At 34.1% G+C, this 14267-nt stretch overlaps 1 protein-coding gene across 13 annotated transcripts; it reads left to right on the forward strand.

Moving 5' to 3' along the window:
• Positions 1-83: 83 nt before the first annotated feature.
• On the forward strand, positions 84-14085 carry LOC141459639 (calpain-B-like). 13 transcript variants are annotated; one of them, XM_074138930.1, is made up of 17 exons: positions 84-1339; positions 1836-2015; positions 2371-2440; positions 2571-2688; positions 3773-3907; positions 4003-4174; positions 6457-6635; positions 7418-7671; positions 7748-7911; positions 8309-8526; positions 9541-9586; positions 10093-10222; positions 10643-10711; positions 11078-11202; positions 11898-12093; positions 12909-13009; positions 13957-14085. In XM_074138930.1, the coding sequence occupies exons 1-16, from the start codon at positions 1304-1306 to the stop codon at positions 12992-12994; spliced, it is 2178 nt and encodes a 725-aa protein (XP_073995031.1). In that variant the 5' UTR covers positions 84-1303; the 3' UTR covers positions 12995-13009; positions 13957-14085. The 13 variants fall into 13 exon arrangements, 12 of the variants coding, with proteins under 12 accessions (XP_073995031.1, XP_073995030.1, XP_073995033.1 ...); XM_074138929.1 differs by lacking the exon at positions 13957-14085 and having other exon boundaries at positions 12909-13100; XM_074138932.1 differs by lacking the exon at positions 13957-14085 and having other exon boundaries at positions 11078-11184; positions 12909-13100.
• The last annotated feature ends 182 nt before the right edge of the window (positions 14086-14267 follow it).

The following is a 14267-nucleotide window of genomic DNA, read 5'->3' on the forward strand; positions in this document are numbered from 1 at the left end:
AAAAGGGCGTTAACCCCGTTTCAGTATCTCTAATATTTGTTGAGATATTTAAGATCAAAGTTACAATTTTACCTGTTTGTTATCAGTTTTCAATATTAATTTTCCACCAGAGCAAAAATAATAATGGAAATTTTAAAAAATGTAGTGTGATGTAATGGTTATGGGTAAATCAGGATAACTTGTTTTATCATCAAATAAAAGTAACCATCACATCATTTTAATGTACCCTGTATGCAAGACTTCTTCATCTATGATTATGGTAAGAATATCTTGTCAGGGTGTTGGTCTAGTGGTCAAGAGCGTGGCTTTGTAAGTGGAAGATCTCCAGTCCAAAGCCCGCGTTTGCAGTAATTCATAATACTTAATACATCATAATACAGTTATAAGTAAAATGTTGTCATACGCTTGATTCGGACTGGGGATCTCTCACTTACAAAGCCACGCTCTTAACACCTAGACCAACAACCGTCCATTCTTGTGGTTTACATCTGGTAGTAGAGCCGCCATCTTGTAGGAGACGTTTGGGAGGCCAATGAATAAGACGATCTAGTAGAGGGGTCGGGAGAGGGTAAAGTAGGTGTCATGTAAAAGTAGTAGGGTGCTAGGGTTTGTATAAAGGTAGTGCCGTAGAATTCACTGATTGGTCGATTAAGAAGAGTGTTGCAGGTGTGAGGAAAGTAGGCGTGGCATAAACCCTCGTCAAATTTTCAGATTAGTCGATTAAAAAGGGTAGGGGATTGGAAAGGGGGCGCGTCTTAAAGCTCTCGAATTCGATGATTGGTCAATAAGGGCGAGTGGGAGTTTGGTTACGGTATGGTTGGGTGGAAGAAGGATGGTCGCCATTTTGTATTTTAGGTGTGTGAGGATCGCTAAATTCTATCTACTCTTCACGCTCTTGTGAGCAAAACTCAGTTCGTGAAAACTCGACATGCTACACTAGAACAATAAACCATTGCCAACCTAGCCAAATAGTCTGTATTTTGTTACTCTCACTCCCAAAAATGTAACCAACTTTTTTTTGCACACATGACTCAAAAAAATAATAATGAAAATAATAAACTACTTAAAATAACATATTGTGTTTTTGTGCGTGTAAATTTCGTATATAAAAATTAATTCTTTCTAAATATTAAAATACTGTTCTAAGACACAGCAGATATACCAAAATTAAAAGAATTTATGCTGTTATTATATTTGTTGTATTTATAAGAGACACCTGGAGGTGGTGAAAGAATGAATTAAAGAGGACCTCCACGGAACTGTTTACCTCCATTCCTCGCAACAAACAATAGCACCGCACCCTATGCCGTACAAGAAAGAAAAATTACTTATTTACAATGTAAGTCCTTGTTATGGATACATTAATCAATTGTGATTCAGTTAGCTGTGGTGGCATGAAACTGCTGGGGATGCAGCCCGTAAAAAATTTAAGGTTTTACATCCCTGTTTCTAACAAGGAGGCAGTATTGTTAGGTTGAAGCGTAAATATCCAATCCAACTTTTTCAACGCACATTTAATTGAAAGAGGCTAACCATTCGGCTTTTTTTGCTCAAGAGCAAATCCCATTCTATTAGTACAAACTAAACTATAGTACATTTGTTCAAACATGAGGTTGCAATCCTACCTTCAGCGCATTCTATAGTAGGTTTTTGTAAATTTCTCGGTAGCTATGTATTCTATTTTGGTCAAGCAAAGAAAATGTATAGATTCGCAACTTTTTTATAAGAATTGAAATGTTTTGGCTTTAGCAATTTTTAATTTATTTTCTGCTTTGAAAACAATTTTATTAAAACTGTCCGGTTGATATTGAAATTAAATATGCTTTCTGTTTCAGTTTGGTGAAAAAGGGTCATATGTAAAACCAAGGCCATCTATAGTTCAAGATTTCGTCGTACTGAAAGCACAGTGCTTAAGTACGGGTTCATTATTCGAGGACCCTCTGTTTCCTGCCGACAATTCTTCCTTATTTTACACTTATAAATCTCACCCATCGTATAAGTGGAAACGTCCAGGTGTCAGTATTTGTTTGTGGTTGTTTCTTAATTTCCCATACTTGTAAGTAGCAGAATGTGTGACGATCGCCATAAAATTAGAAATTTTTGTTTCCGATTAAAAAAAGACTCCTACGAGCAATCTCCCGCTCTTTCCCTGCTACCCTAAGATTCAAACTCACAAATTTTCTTCAAATATCTAATGTAACTATGAAGTTTATTGATCCATTGAAAATTAATATAGTTTCAAAAAGTTACAATAGTTTCACTAACGATAGAAAAGTGAAAATAGTTATTTTCATTCCATCTGAATGCTTCAATTTTCCTTCTCTTCAAAATTTTGTGGAAAATTATTTAATAATCAATTGTTTTTCCCAGGAAATATGTAATAATCCAAAATTCTTCGTCAGTCGTGCTTCAAGGTTTGATGTACAGCAAGGAATTTCAGGTACGTAAGTAAATACACATATGATAAATCACGAAGTAGTTATTTTATCTGAGACAGAAAATAACTCTCATATTGGAACAGAAGAACATTACTGCACATCTAAAAAAACATTTTTCAATTCTGTGAACAGCTGATTGTTGGTTAGCAGTAACAATTGCTAATTTGCCTTCAAACCCACATTTATTCGAATTAATTGTACCAGATGGTCAGTCCTTTGAAGTGAATTACGCTGGGATATTCCATTTTAGGTTAGCACCTAATGTTTTTATTTACATACATTTTCCCTTACTAGACTATTAGATTAGGTACTATGGTTGTAGCATTTTTATTTTTATTGAGAATATTTGATGAAATCGAAGAATTTTAATTTATTTTGCAGAAGGTTACAATAGTCCCATAATAAGCCAACAGAAAGTGCAACTTTACACGTTGTATGATTAGTCTTACATGTTTTTATTGCTTCTGAATGAAGTTTTCTGGAAAGTTATTTCCAAAAAAAATTAAAACATTACAGGCTTATAAACATAGACATAACATCGTCTTAAAACCTTCCCTGTCGTTTGTGTAACCTCTTTTTCTAGGTATCGTACATATGTTAGAAATTTGTCGTTATCGAGAAATCGACTTGTGATACTCTGATTTTCTTCTTTGCAAAAATTGTTAAATGACCAAGAATACCTAATGAGTAAGCAATTAATGTTGATTATTAATTATAAAAGAATAAATATATACCTATGTAAATAGTATTTGCTAAGATGAAGTAGAAAGTGTGTAAATTAAAAAAATAAATTACTGTTCATTATTTTTGGTGACATATTCATTGTTGAAATAGGAAGAAAAAATAAATGCTATTTCAGTTATAGTCCTGATCTTCAGGGCTGTGGTACATAATTTACAGCGAGCTTTCAATAATTATATTAAAATAAATTTGTATAATTTAATGTAATTTAAAATTACCTAATTGACAATGTAATATTTTACATCATTAAATTTTGTCGTGTTTTCTGTATTGTCTGCTAATGAACTGAACAACTGAGTGTGATGGGTTTCGAAAGTTTGTTGTGAGAAGGTCATTGTTGCCAACTGTCAAAAGATAATTGACTGTTATTAAGTACGATAAAAGACAGTTATTAAGTATTTTGTAGTAAGCTGGCGCATATGTTGTTTAAATTGTCCCTGTCAGTTTTAAAATTTAGACTTTCTTTGATATGTACATATATCATTTCTAAAAATGCTTGAAAACGTAACTACATCCTGTACTTATTTAATTGATTACCCAAATATTTCTATGAGTAAATACTTTATTTATTTATATGAAATACTAATTTGAAGATTTTGGCGATTTGGTCGTTGGGTGGACGTTGTTATTGACGATAGACTTCCAACGGATCAAGATGAACTTGTTTATCTACATTCATCAGATAAAAACGAATTCTGGAGTGCTCTAGTTGAAAAAGCTTTTGCTAAGTAATATAGAATTTTAAATTGAAAATGAATTACTGTTAATAATTTTATTTTTTAATGATAAATATTTGTTATTATTATTTTTAAACAAATCACAGGATCCATGGTTCGTATGAACTTCTTAATACTGGCGATGAGATGGAATCGTTGGAAGATTTTACCGGCGGTATTTGTGAAATCTTTGATTTGAGACTTGAGGTGCCAAATAATTTGTATAGAATTATGTTGAAAGCATACGAAAGATCATCACTAATGGCTTGTGCTAATCTGGTAATTGCTATTATTCTTTCCTATCGTTACATAATTGGGTCTTAGCTAAATGTGGGTACTTGTAACTAAATAATTGCATTGGTAAACTCCTCGGGAGGTGTGTTCTTTACCGCCGTCATAAAGCAAAGATGTCAGATATTGGGAAATGTCTCATTGGCAAGAAGATTTAGCTATTTAAATTTCCTGATAGAAATTCATGCAGTTCTCTGAAACGACATTAGATTGTTTCAGATTCTTTTATGGGTATCATTGGCATAACTTAAAAAAAAAATATTAGAAGTACATCGAAGTAATTCTTGGAGTACAAAGAGTAGCGACATACAGCGGCGCCCAAAAGTTTTGCACAAGTGAATTATTTCCTATTTCAAAATGAGTACACGAAATAGGATCCCAAAACTTTGATCATTACAATCTTTAGTTCAACTTATGTACATTTAATAACAAAACGAGATAAAACATTAACATGTAAATGAATAATTCAGAAAATTAAAAAAAATGACAGTTCAAAAGTATTTGCACAACAAATTTATTTTGCAAATAAGATGGCAGAATTTTAATTTTAGTACTTAGTATGAAGTTCCTTGGCTTCAATTACGGCCTCAAGTCTTCTAGGGATTGAATAAACCAAGTTTTTTAAGATTGGAATCAAGTTTTTCCCATTCTTCGAGTAAAACCTCAACCAGACGGTCCCTTGTTCGTAATGGCGTGTTTGCGCACCTTCTGCTCCAGAATACTCCACACATTTCAATTAGGTTTCAGTCAGGGGATTGTGGGGAGTGTATGCAGTCTTATGGGAACGTTCTGCAGTAGCCACGCTTTTGTTTTCTTAGCTGAATGTTTTGGATCATTAGCCTTTTGAAAGATTAAGGAGTTTTGTGTGCCCAAATTCTCAGCACTGCTCTTTAAGTTGTCGCGCAATATACTCACATAGCCATCTGCTGTCATATTGCCATGAATCTGTACCACTTTGTCGACTTCGCTGCACGCCACACATCCCCATACCATAACATGCACTCTACCATGTTTGACAGTTGGTCTAACATGCAATATTTTCAGTTCTTGATTTGGCCTTTGCCAAGTGTGTTTCTTACCATCGCATCCAAAAATATTAAACTTGCTTTCATCACTAAGTAGTACATTTGCCAAAATTCTATAGGCATGTTTAACAGGTTTTGGCGAATTCGAGCCTCTTCCTCCGGTTGAGTTCTTTATGAATGGTTTGCTCCTAGGAACGCTCCCTTATAAATCAGCTTGATTAAGCACTCTTTTTACAGTAGTAACGCTTACACTCTTTTGAGAAGTCGTTTCCACCTTTTCAACCAATTGCCAAGCACTCGATGATGGATTTATTGTTGCCTCATGGATAATGTTCCGACATTCACTTGCCGTTACAATTTTTGGTCGACCTTTTCTTGGTTTATTTAAGCATTTCCCCATTTCCTCGTATCCTTTAATTACGTACTGCACTGTGGGAAAGCACAATTCAAAATTTTTCCGATTTCCTGGTAGGTTTTCACCATATTTCTTTTTAAAAAACGATTTTTCTCGGGTTGTGAGGGATAATTCGGCTGTTTTGATGCCCTGCTCTATTAAGACTGGTACATAATATAAACAAATGACAATGGAAAATGAAAAATGGCAAATAACAACTTTAAATTTGACTTTTCTAGTGAATGTAATTAAAATTAGTCAATATGAGCATATTCATTCTAGGTTGTGCAAATACTTTTGAACGGTCAATTTCTTTTTAGTTTGTGAAATACTAATTTACATGTTAATTTTTTTTCTCTTTTTGTTATTAAATGTACATAAGTTGAACTAAAGATTATAATGATAAAAGTTTTGGGATCCTATTTCGTGTACTCATTTAGAAATAGGAAATAATTCACTTGTGCAAATACTTTTGGGCGCCACTGTAGGTGCCACTGGGAAGCAGGTTATTAGAATAAACAAAGGGAACAAGCTTGGTAACCATAGCAATGGAAAGGTTTTCTATAACTTCACTGAAGGGAATTTTCAATATTATCTAAGAAAAATATCCCCGAACGAACTGTTTCGAACATCGCATTTATCAGTATTGTGGACACAAAATACAAGTTGTTTGAGAAAGAATTTTGTAATATCGGGAATACAATAAACATGGACGTGCTACGAGGATAAAATCGAAGAATTATCAAACACAGAAGACCTAACTTTATTTTCAATATTCTAATTACTTTATATATTTCTCATTTCCCATCGATTACTGGTAATAAGAGTACCTACACTTCTCTCAATTGTAGGATTTTGACGCAGTGGTGGAAAGCCGTACACCGCAAGGATTAATAACAGGACATGCATACAGTGTTACCAAAGTTCAGTATGTGGAAGTTGACACACCCACACTTTCTGGCTGGTTTCCATTGGTTAGGATACGCAATCCTTGGGGAACAGGTGAATGGAATGGAGCTTGGAGTGATAAGTAAGTAGCTTTTGTTTATTCACATTGAAAGATCATGGAGTGCGCCATGCTGCCAAAAACGTTTTGGCAAAATCAAAATAGGCAAGATTAAGACTGCCTAAAAGAAGCCTATTCTGAAGCCCTTGTATTTCTTATAGAATAATCCTATACAGAAACCAGATCCAGGGCATTTCCACCAGATATTGTAAGACATTTCTGCTCCTCAAGTTTGGTAAGTGAATTCTGGTGTTCTGGACCGGAGATCTCGTATCGTAAAGTTGCGATTTTAACAGCATGAGCCAGGATATGAGAAAAAGTTTCCTCTCTTCATGTTACAGTCTGGAGCATACCACTTTAAACACCCTTTCGACGTGTTTTTTTTTTTAAAAAAACATACTTAAGTGCATAAAAGTTAAGTCAGCGAGAACACTCGACCTGATTAGAGTTGAGATACACAGCGGGTTGCTGGTATTACTATATGAAAGTGTATCACTTTGCCTTGATCAGTAAGGCCACTGAATATGTGGCTAAAAAAACCAATGCATTCTAGAAGATCCAAGGACCACAGACTGAGAGAAGTCCATCGGAATAATTGATAGGTTTTCCCAAAGTGGGACCATTGAGAATCCTCTTTCCTTTTGTATCAAACAGGTAAACAGATTAGTGGATTATTATTATTATTTTTGTAACTTATGTTTATTTAACACCTTTATTCTGCGTTTTTTACTTGTTTTAATTTATATACATAAGTACTAATTTAACTTAGCTCCGTTCTTGAAGAAATTGCCTTCCTTTATCCACAGTTGGCCAGAATGGAATCATATCTCAGAAAAAACGAAGAAAGAACTTGAAATGCAGCCACAAATTGATGGTGAATTTTGGATCTCTTATACAGATTTCCTGCAATATTTCCATCGTTTGTGTATTTGTAATTTGCATCCAGATTTATTGAACCAAGATATATATAAAGATGACGACAGTAAACTATGGAAGTTGTATTGCTTTGAAGGTGAATGGGTGCGTGGAAATACAGCCGGCGGATGTCGAAGATTTTGGGGTAAATAAATATTTATTTATTGTTTAAAGAAATACATTTTATTGTCAATAATATAAAATATAGAATTTATTTATAGAAACACATTGGCGCAATCCACAATATAGAATCAAGTTGGTTGCTAATTTGAAAAATGACTCTGGAAACAAATGTACAGTGATTATAGCATTGATGCAAAAGTATACGCGTGCTCAAAAGAAAATTGGCGCTGTAAAGTTTTGGATTGGTTTTGATGTATATTATGTAATTACAATTTTCTTTTAATTTATTTTTCTTCCCCTCATTGTTGTAAGGAAAAGCATTGCGTTCGCCTCATGTAGCCCAATTGAGTTTTAAATGTGTTAAAGTTTAAATTCTGATTGAATAAAACCTTTGTTTTGGTAGAGAAGGTTGTATCAGGCTTCTCTGTAAGGTTACATTTCGTCGTAATACACGGTTTTACAAACTGTACTACACTGGTAATGGTAATAGTTAATTATGTCTCAAATGTTCAGAATCTAAAGAAAATTTATTGGAACCAGAGCTGGGCATTATTTAAAATATTTTAAAGGATCAATTTTGCCCAGCACTTTTGAGAAACTTGAGAATAAGTAGTAAGAGAATGTGGTGCTTGTGTTCATACTAGAAATTTCTGTTATAGCTCGAAGATTTGGAAAATTTATCAAAACCACTTAATCAAACCTTTTTCTTCAAAAACAATTCTGCAGTAGTACCTTCAAATTATATATATTCACGAGAAGTAAGCCATCGGTGTCAATTATCACCAGGTGAATACTGTATTGTGCCGTCAACATATTATCCTAACGAAGAAGGAGAATTTCTGTTAAGAGTGTTCACTAAAGAGGAAATTAATATGGAGTAAGTAGATTGCTGTCGATTTGTTATTTGTTAATAGCTCAATCTTTGAATTCATTTGTTTTCACAAAGTTTTCCTTGCTCTAGTGTTACTTACAATGATGGTTGGCGTGTAGACTGCTGAACCTGCTTAAGTAGCAGGTTCACTTTGAAGTTGAACATTACAATCTCTTAAGTGATTTTTTTAATTCTTATTTATCAGAGCTATGGGAATATGAGAGCGGCTGCCCTGGGCGCTAACTTTCTAAGAACGCTAGGATCACCTCAAATGAACATAAAAATAGAGGAAAACTAATCTTAACGTTAAAGATATATAAATCGGTAACGGTACAGGAAGTAAACATGAATATCTCACTTTTTGGGAGGAAATCTGCCCCCGGAACACACTCACACGACTCTCCCTCATTACTATTCTCGAGATTCTAACTACAAATTTCCATCAAGCTCCGAATATTTTATATTTACATACATTATGTAGTTAATAAAACCGTAAATTACTCTAAAATTCAATTATTTTTTTTATATGATATGAAATTTTTTTTCTTACCTTGGGAAATGGTTGAGATGTGGCCCTAGTGTGAAAAGTTCTCACAGGATAGTGAACAATAAAGTAAAGTAATCGCCTATTTTATCAGGCGGGGCTTAACGTCCAACTACCAATTAGGTGTCGTGGACGGAGGCGACTGGCAAACATACTTTACTGTAAATTTCTTTTTTTAACCATTAAATAAAATCCAAGGCCTAGAGACAGGGAATCGAACCCAGTGCCACAATGAATATTAGCTTTGCAGGTCTCGCCTCTTAACCCGCTCGGCTACCGTGGTGCCTTGGATAGTGAACAGTTTGAGGGTGTTCGGTTTTGGAAACTAAATTCATTACTCTGGGTCAAAAAGAACAAAACAAAATCATTTTCACATTACTTCAGATATATTTTTATAGCTTTTCGTAGCATTTAGATGTTTCTATTAAGTTTAATATCTCCTTTTCATCGTTTGATACCAAACATTATGCCTGCAGGGAATACGATGAAGAACTTGAAATATCCACACCTGCCCACAGCAGAGTGAGTTTATATATTTATTAGTTATGAGTAGATTCACGTAGATTTTCTAATATTAGAAATGAAAGTGAGTACAGTAGGCAGTATTCCTAGTCGAGATTGTATGCTTTTAAATGATGCGCCTCTTAAGTGATAAGCCTCTTTTGGCTGCGGTGACGTGGGGGCATAGGTCCCACACCGATTATTTAATGCAATTGATGTTTGTGAATCCACAGCAGCTCTAAAATTAAAAATCTTAAAATATTCTGGTGCTTTTTCAGTTGCCTCATCGCTCGTTCTGGACCATGTTTAAGAAACATGGTGAAACTGAATCTACTTTTTCGCTTTTCTTTCATCCCATCTTCATTTTCTTTAGTCAGTTTTGCAACTTAACTCCGCTTGGTCGTAAACTAGTCATGTTAATTTAATAAGGTTAATAGTTTCTATTCAACTCTCACAATGAATCTAGTCTAAACAGTTTTACAAGAAGATTATGTTCGGGTTTAATGACACTCTTTTTCAAACAACAGGTGCAAGGACCAAAAAAAGTAGAAAAGAGAGAGTTAAAATTTACGACGAAGACCTATGCGAAGTTCGCCGATAGAAAGGAAATAGATTGGGTGGAACTTAAGGAGATCTTAGACGAGGAATTAGGCCACAGTAAGTCTGAACAAATAAAAAGGGCACATTTATATAGGGAAATTCTTTATAAGCACCTTCAGATCAATCATTTTGGTTTTAAACTGCTTTTCTGTCCGCAAAATAGATAAATTTCTGTTCAGTGAGAAATCTTTTTTGAAAATTGTGAATTCCTACTCACTAATAAATGTCCAGCTGTGGTCCTGATTGTTATGTTTACAGCATTTAATTTTAAGAATTAAAAATTCTTATCTGATTCTCCTTCTATTTACAGCTGTTCAGCTTTTATGCCACAAAACACAAATTTTCCTTCTTTTTATTTATTAAAAACAATAAATGTAGATAACCAACTATTATTACTTTTTGCAAAATGTTTTATTAATAATAAATTGTTATAATTAAACAAAATTGAATATCTTATGTTCATTGATTTTATAACAGATCATGTTCAGGGCGGAACCGGCATTATCTGGAAAGCACTGAGCCTGTTCTCTACCAAGTATGATTTTGGTAAAAATATCATTTCCTATTTTATTTATATTTTTGGTTTTAATAAAATAAGATATATATTTTTTTTATTAATATGATTTAAAATATATGTATAAATCTACGTTTATAGAAAGGATTAGGAACTATTTTCCAGGATGTGCGTAATTCAGTGAGAAAAGAGGTACTTCCGGTGGTGGAAATTTCTTGAAACTCAGTTTTAGCAACACATTTATAGCTTCTTAACATTAGACAAGACATAGGACTGTAGATTAGAGAAAAATGGTACTTTAAAGGGAATCTATTCTCATCTCTTTTCCAGAAGTTCCCTTTGTCCATTTGGAAAACTTCAGGGAAATATATTAACTAATTATATACACGATTTTGTAGAACCTCCTGGTGGCTTTTCAAAGGAAATATGTCGCAGCTTCATCGCCATGATGGATATCGATCGTTCATGTAAACTGGGCTTGGAGGAATTCACACGTCTGTTTATTGTAATTCGAGAATGGAAGGTTTTTTTTATTTGATAATTATTGTATTTAACTTATATTATCTCATTTGGACGGCTAATCATGTTCTCCTCACAGTTTGATTGTGGCGTACTTCTTCTCGTAATTTGATACACGGACTTTACTGAGAGACTTGGATGCCTAGAAAGAGAGAGCATGGGAGGAAATTTAAAACTGCTGGAGAAACTATCGATTATCATGCATCGTCAGGAATGGAAGTTGGTTTTGGCTGCCATGGTAGGCAACTGGCCGAATCCCAACACTTCCGTTTGTGGGGAGGAAGTGAATTCACTATGAGAGCGGGTTAAAGCGGGTCGAAGAGGGGGTTAACTCCTCCTTAACAATTCCAATACATTCCCCACACACTAAATGTGCAGAACCCTTTAACAAGTACTAGATTTCATTAATTTTACAAAACAAAAACTCATTAACATCTTCACTAACATCCACGCCCACAATGTAAACCTTCCACACTCTGGAAGTCTCTACACCAAACTGGTAAATCTATTTCTGGTGTTGGATGAATGGCTGAAACCGGGCAAGGATCGAATAAACGTGACGATAAAATGGATAAATGTTACGACTTACAAAATCAAATTATACTATCTAGCAACACAGGCCTGAGCACATTTTTATACAAAAAATAAACTTTGCCCCAATAATATTAATTATTATTTAAATATTAATTTATTTTACAGGCTGTATTCGAATCATATGACAAGGCTAAAACAGGTTATCTGGAGCCATTTAGCTTGAACGAAGCGTTAAAATCAGCTGGCTTCAAACTCAATAATCGAGTACGTAACGCTTTGTGTCATATATATGCCAGTAGCGATGGAAGAATTAGATTCGATGACTTCTTCATGTGCGCTGTCAGACTCGATACTGTCATGAGTAAGTGGAGATTAATTTTAGTATCATTGGATGAATTGAACAGTCTCTGCTGAAAGAAATGGCAGAACGGAAGTGATAGGACAGTTTTATAAGAGTTGATCTTCATATACTACACGAAAAAACGTATCGTTGAAAAACACCCAACTTTAACCATTTTTTACTCTTAACGTTTTATAACCTTTTTTTTTTCTTTGCGACTACCTAACTTACGATATATTGATTTTGAGAAAAAGAGTTGCCAAAAATGAGTAAAAAAGGCATTTTTAAAATAGTTCTTCTTTTCGTTGTTATTTTTTTTGTTAATACCGACTGATCGAGTGGACCAAATTTCATGAATAAGATGTCAGGTAATTTAGAATTTCATGAAGATGTGAGATTTTGGGAGATCTTGACGCTGTGTATCTTTAGACGGGGAGTTCGCCCCAGCCGAGTAAGGAACCGTCTTAAACATTTATTACTAATAACTCTGCAAATTAGCAAGTACCGATTATTTCATTCACATATCAGCTCAAAATCTCAACCATTGATAACGTACGAAAATGCTGTGTTTTATTCAAATTTTATATTCTAGGTTTTCAAATACTACAAATTTTAAACCTCTATATCTCTATTTACATTGTTCATATCTTATTGAATTCTTCACCGAATTGTTAATAAAAGGTAGCTATAATAATAATAATAATTATTATTAATTAGCTATAGATCGCACTAATATAGAGTACAATGAAATTTTGGACACCAGTTGAAACATCTTAAAATGATGCCTAGATAATTTTCTCAAGGGTCATCTAGTCTAAACCATTGTCTTTTTTCAGATAACTTTAAAAACAATGATCCCAACAATTCGAATGAAGCTAAGTTCTCTTTAGAAGAATTGGTGGCAAACATTGTCTACTTCTAGAATTCAGGAGAAAATGTGAGTTCGCTAGAAGAATACAACTCTATTTGGAACCCGATATTAAATGTTACAATTTTATTATGTAAATAAAGCAAGCTGTGATCATTTATGCTATTAACTTTTACTTGTTGACAATGATTATGAAGACTACATAAAAAATTATGAAAAAGGGCGTTAACCCTGTTTCAGTATCTCTAATATTTGTTGAGATATTTAAGATCAAAGTTACAATTTAAAATCAAAGTTTACAACTGGTAGGAGAGCCGCCATCTTGTAGGAGAAGCTTGGGAGGCCAATGAATAAGACGATCTAGTAGAAGGGTCGGAAGAGGGTAAAGTAGGTGTCATGTAAAAGTAGTAGGGTGTGGATAAAGGTAGTGCCGTAGAATACACTGATTGGTCGATTAAGAAGAGTGTTGCAGGTGTGAGGAAATTGGGCGTGGCTTAAACCCTCGTCCAATTCTCAGATTAGTCGATTAAAAAGGGTAGGGGATTAGAAAGGGGGCGCGTCTTAAACCTGTCGAATTCGATGATTGGTCAATAAGGGTGAGTGGGAGTTTTGTTACGGTACGGTTGGGTGGAAGAAGGATGGCCGCCATTTTGTATTTTAGTTGTGCGAGGATCGCTAAATTCTATCTACTCTTCACGCTCTTGTGAGCAAAACTCGGTTCGTAAAAGCTCGACATGCAACACTCGAACAATAAACCATTGCCAACCTAACCAAATAGTCTGTATTTTTTTACTCTCACTCCTAAAAAAGTAACAAAATTTTTTTTGCACACATGACTCAAAAAAATAATAATGACAATAATAAACTACTTAAAATAACATATTGTGTTTTTGTGCGTGTAAATTTCGTATATAAAAATTATTTGTTACTAAATATTAAAATAATGTTCTAAGACACTGCAGATATACCAAAATTAATAGAATTTATGCTGTTATTATATTTGTTGTATTTATAAGAGACACCTGGAGGTGGTGAAAGAATGAACTAAAGAGGACCTCCACGGAACTGTTTACCTGCATTCCTCGCATCTAACAACAGCGCCGCGCTCTATGCCGTACAAGAAAGGAAAATTACTTATTTACAATGTAAGTCCTTGTTATGGATATATTAATCAATTGTGATTCGGTTAGCTGTGGCGGCTAACATGAATCTACTGGGGTTACAGCCCGTAAAAATCTTAAGTTTTAACATCCCTGTTTCTAACAAGGAGGCAGTATTAGGTTGAAGCGTAAATATCCAATCCAACTTTTTCAACGCACATTTAATT

This window comes from Rhodnius prolixus, unplaced genomic scaffold (assembly GCF_049639745.1).
Source record: "Rhodnius prolixus isolate KJV_2025 unplaced genomic scaffold, Rpr scaffold_17, whole genome shotgun sequence".
NCBI lineage: Eukaryota > Metazoa > Arthropoda > Insecta > Hemiptera > Reduviidae > Rhodnius > Rhodnius prolixus.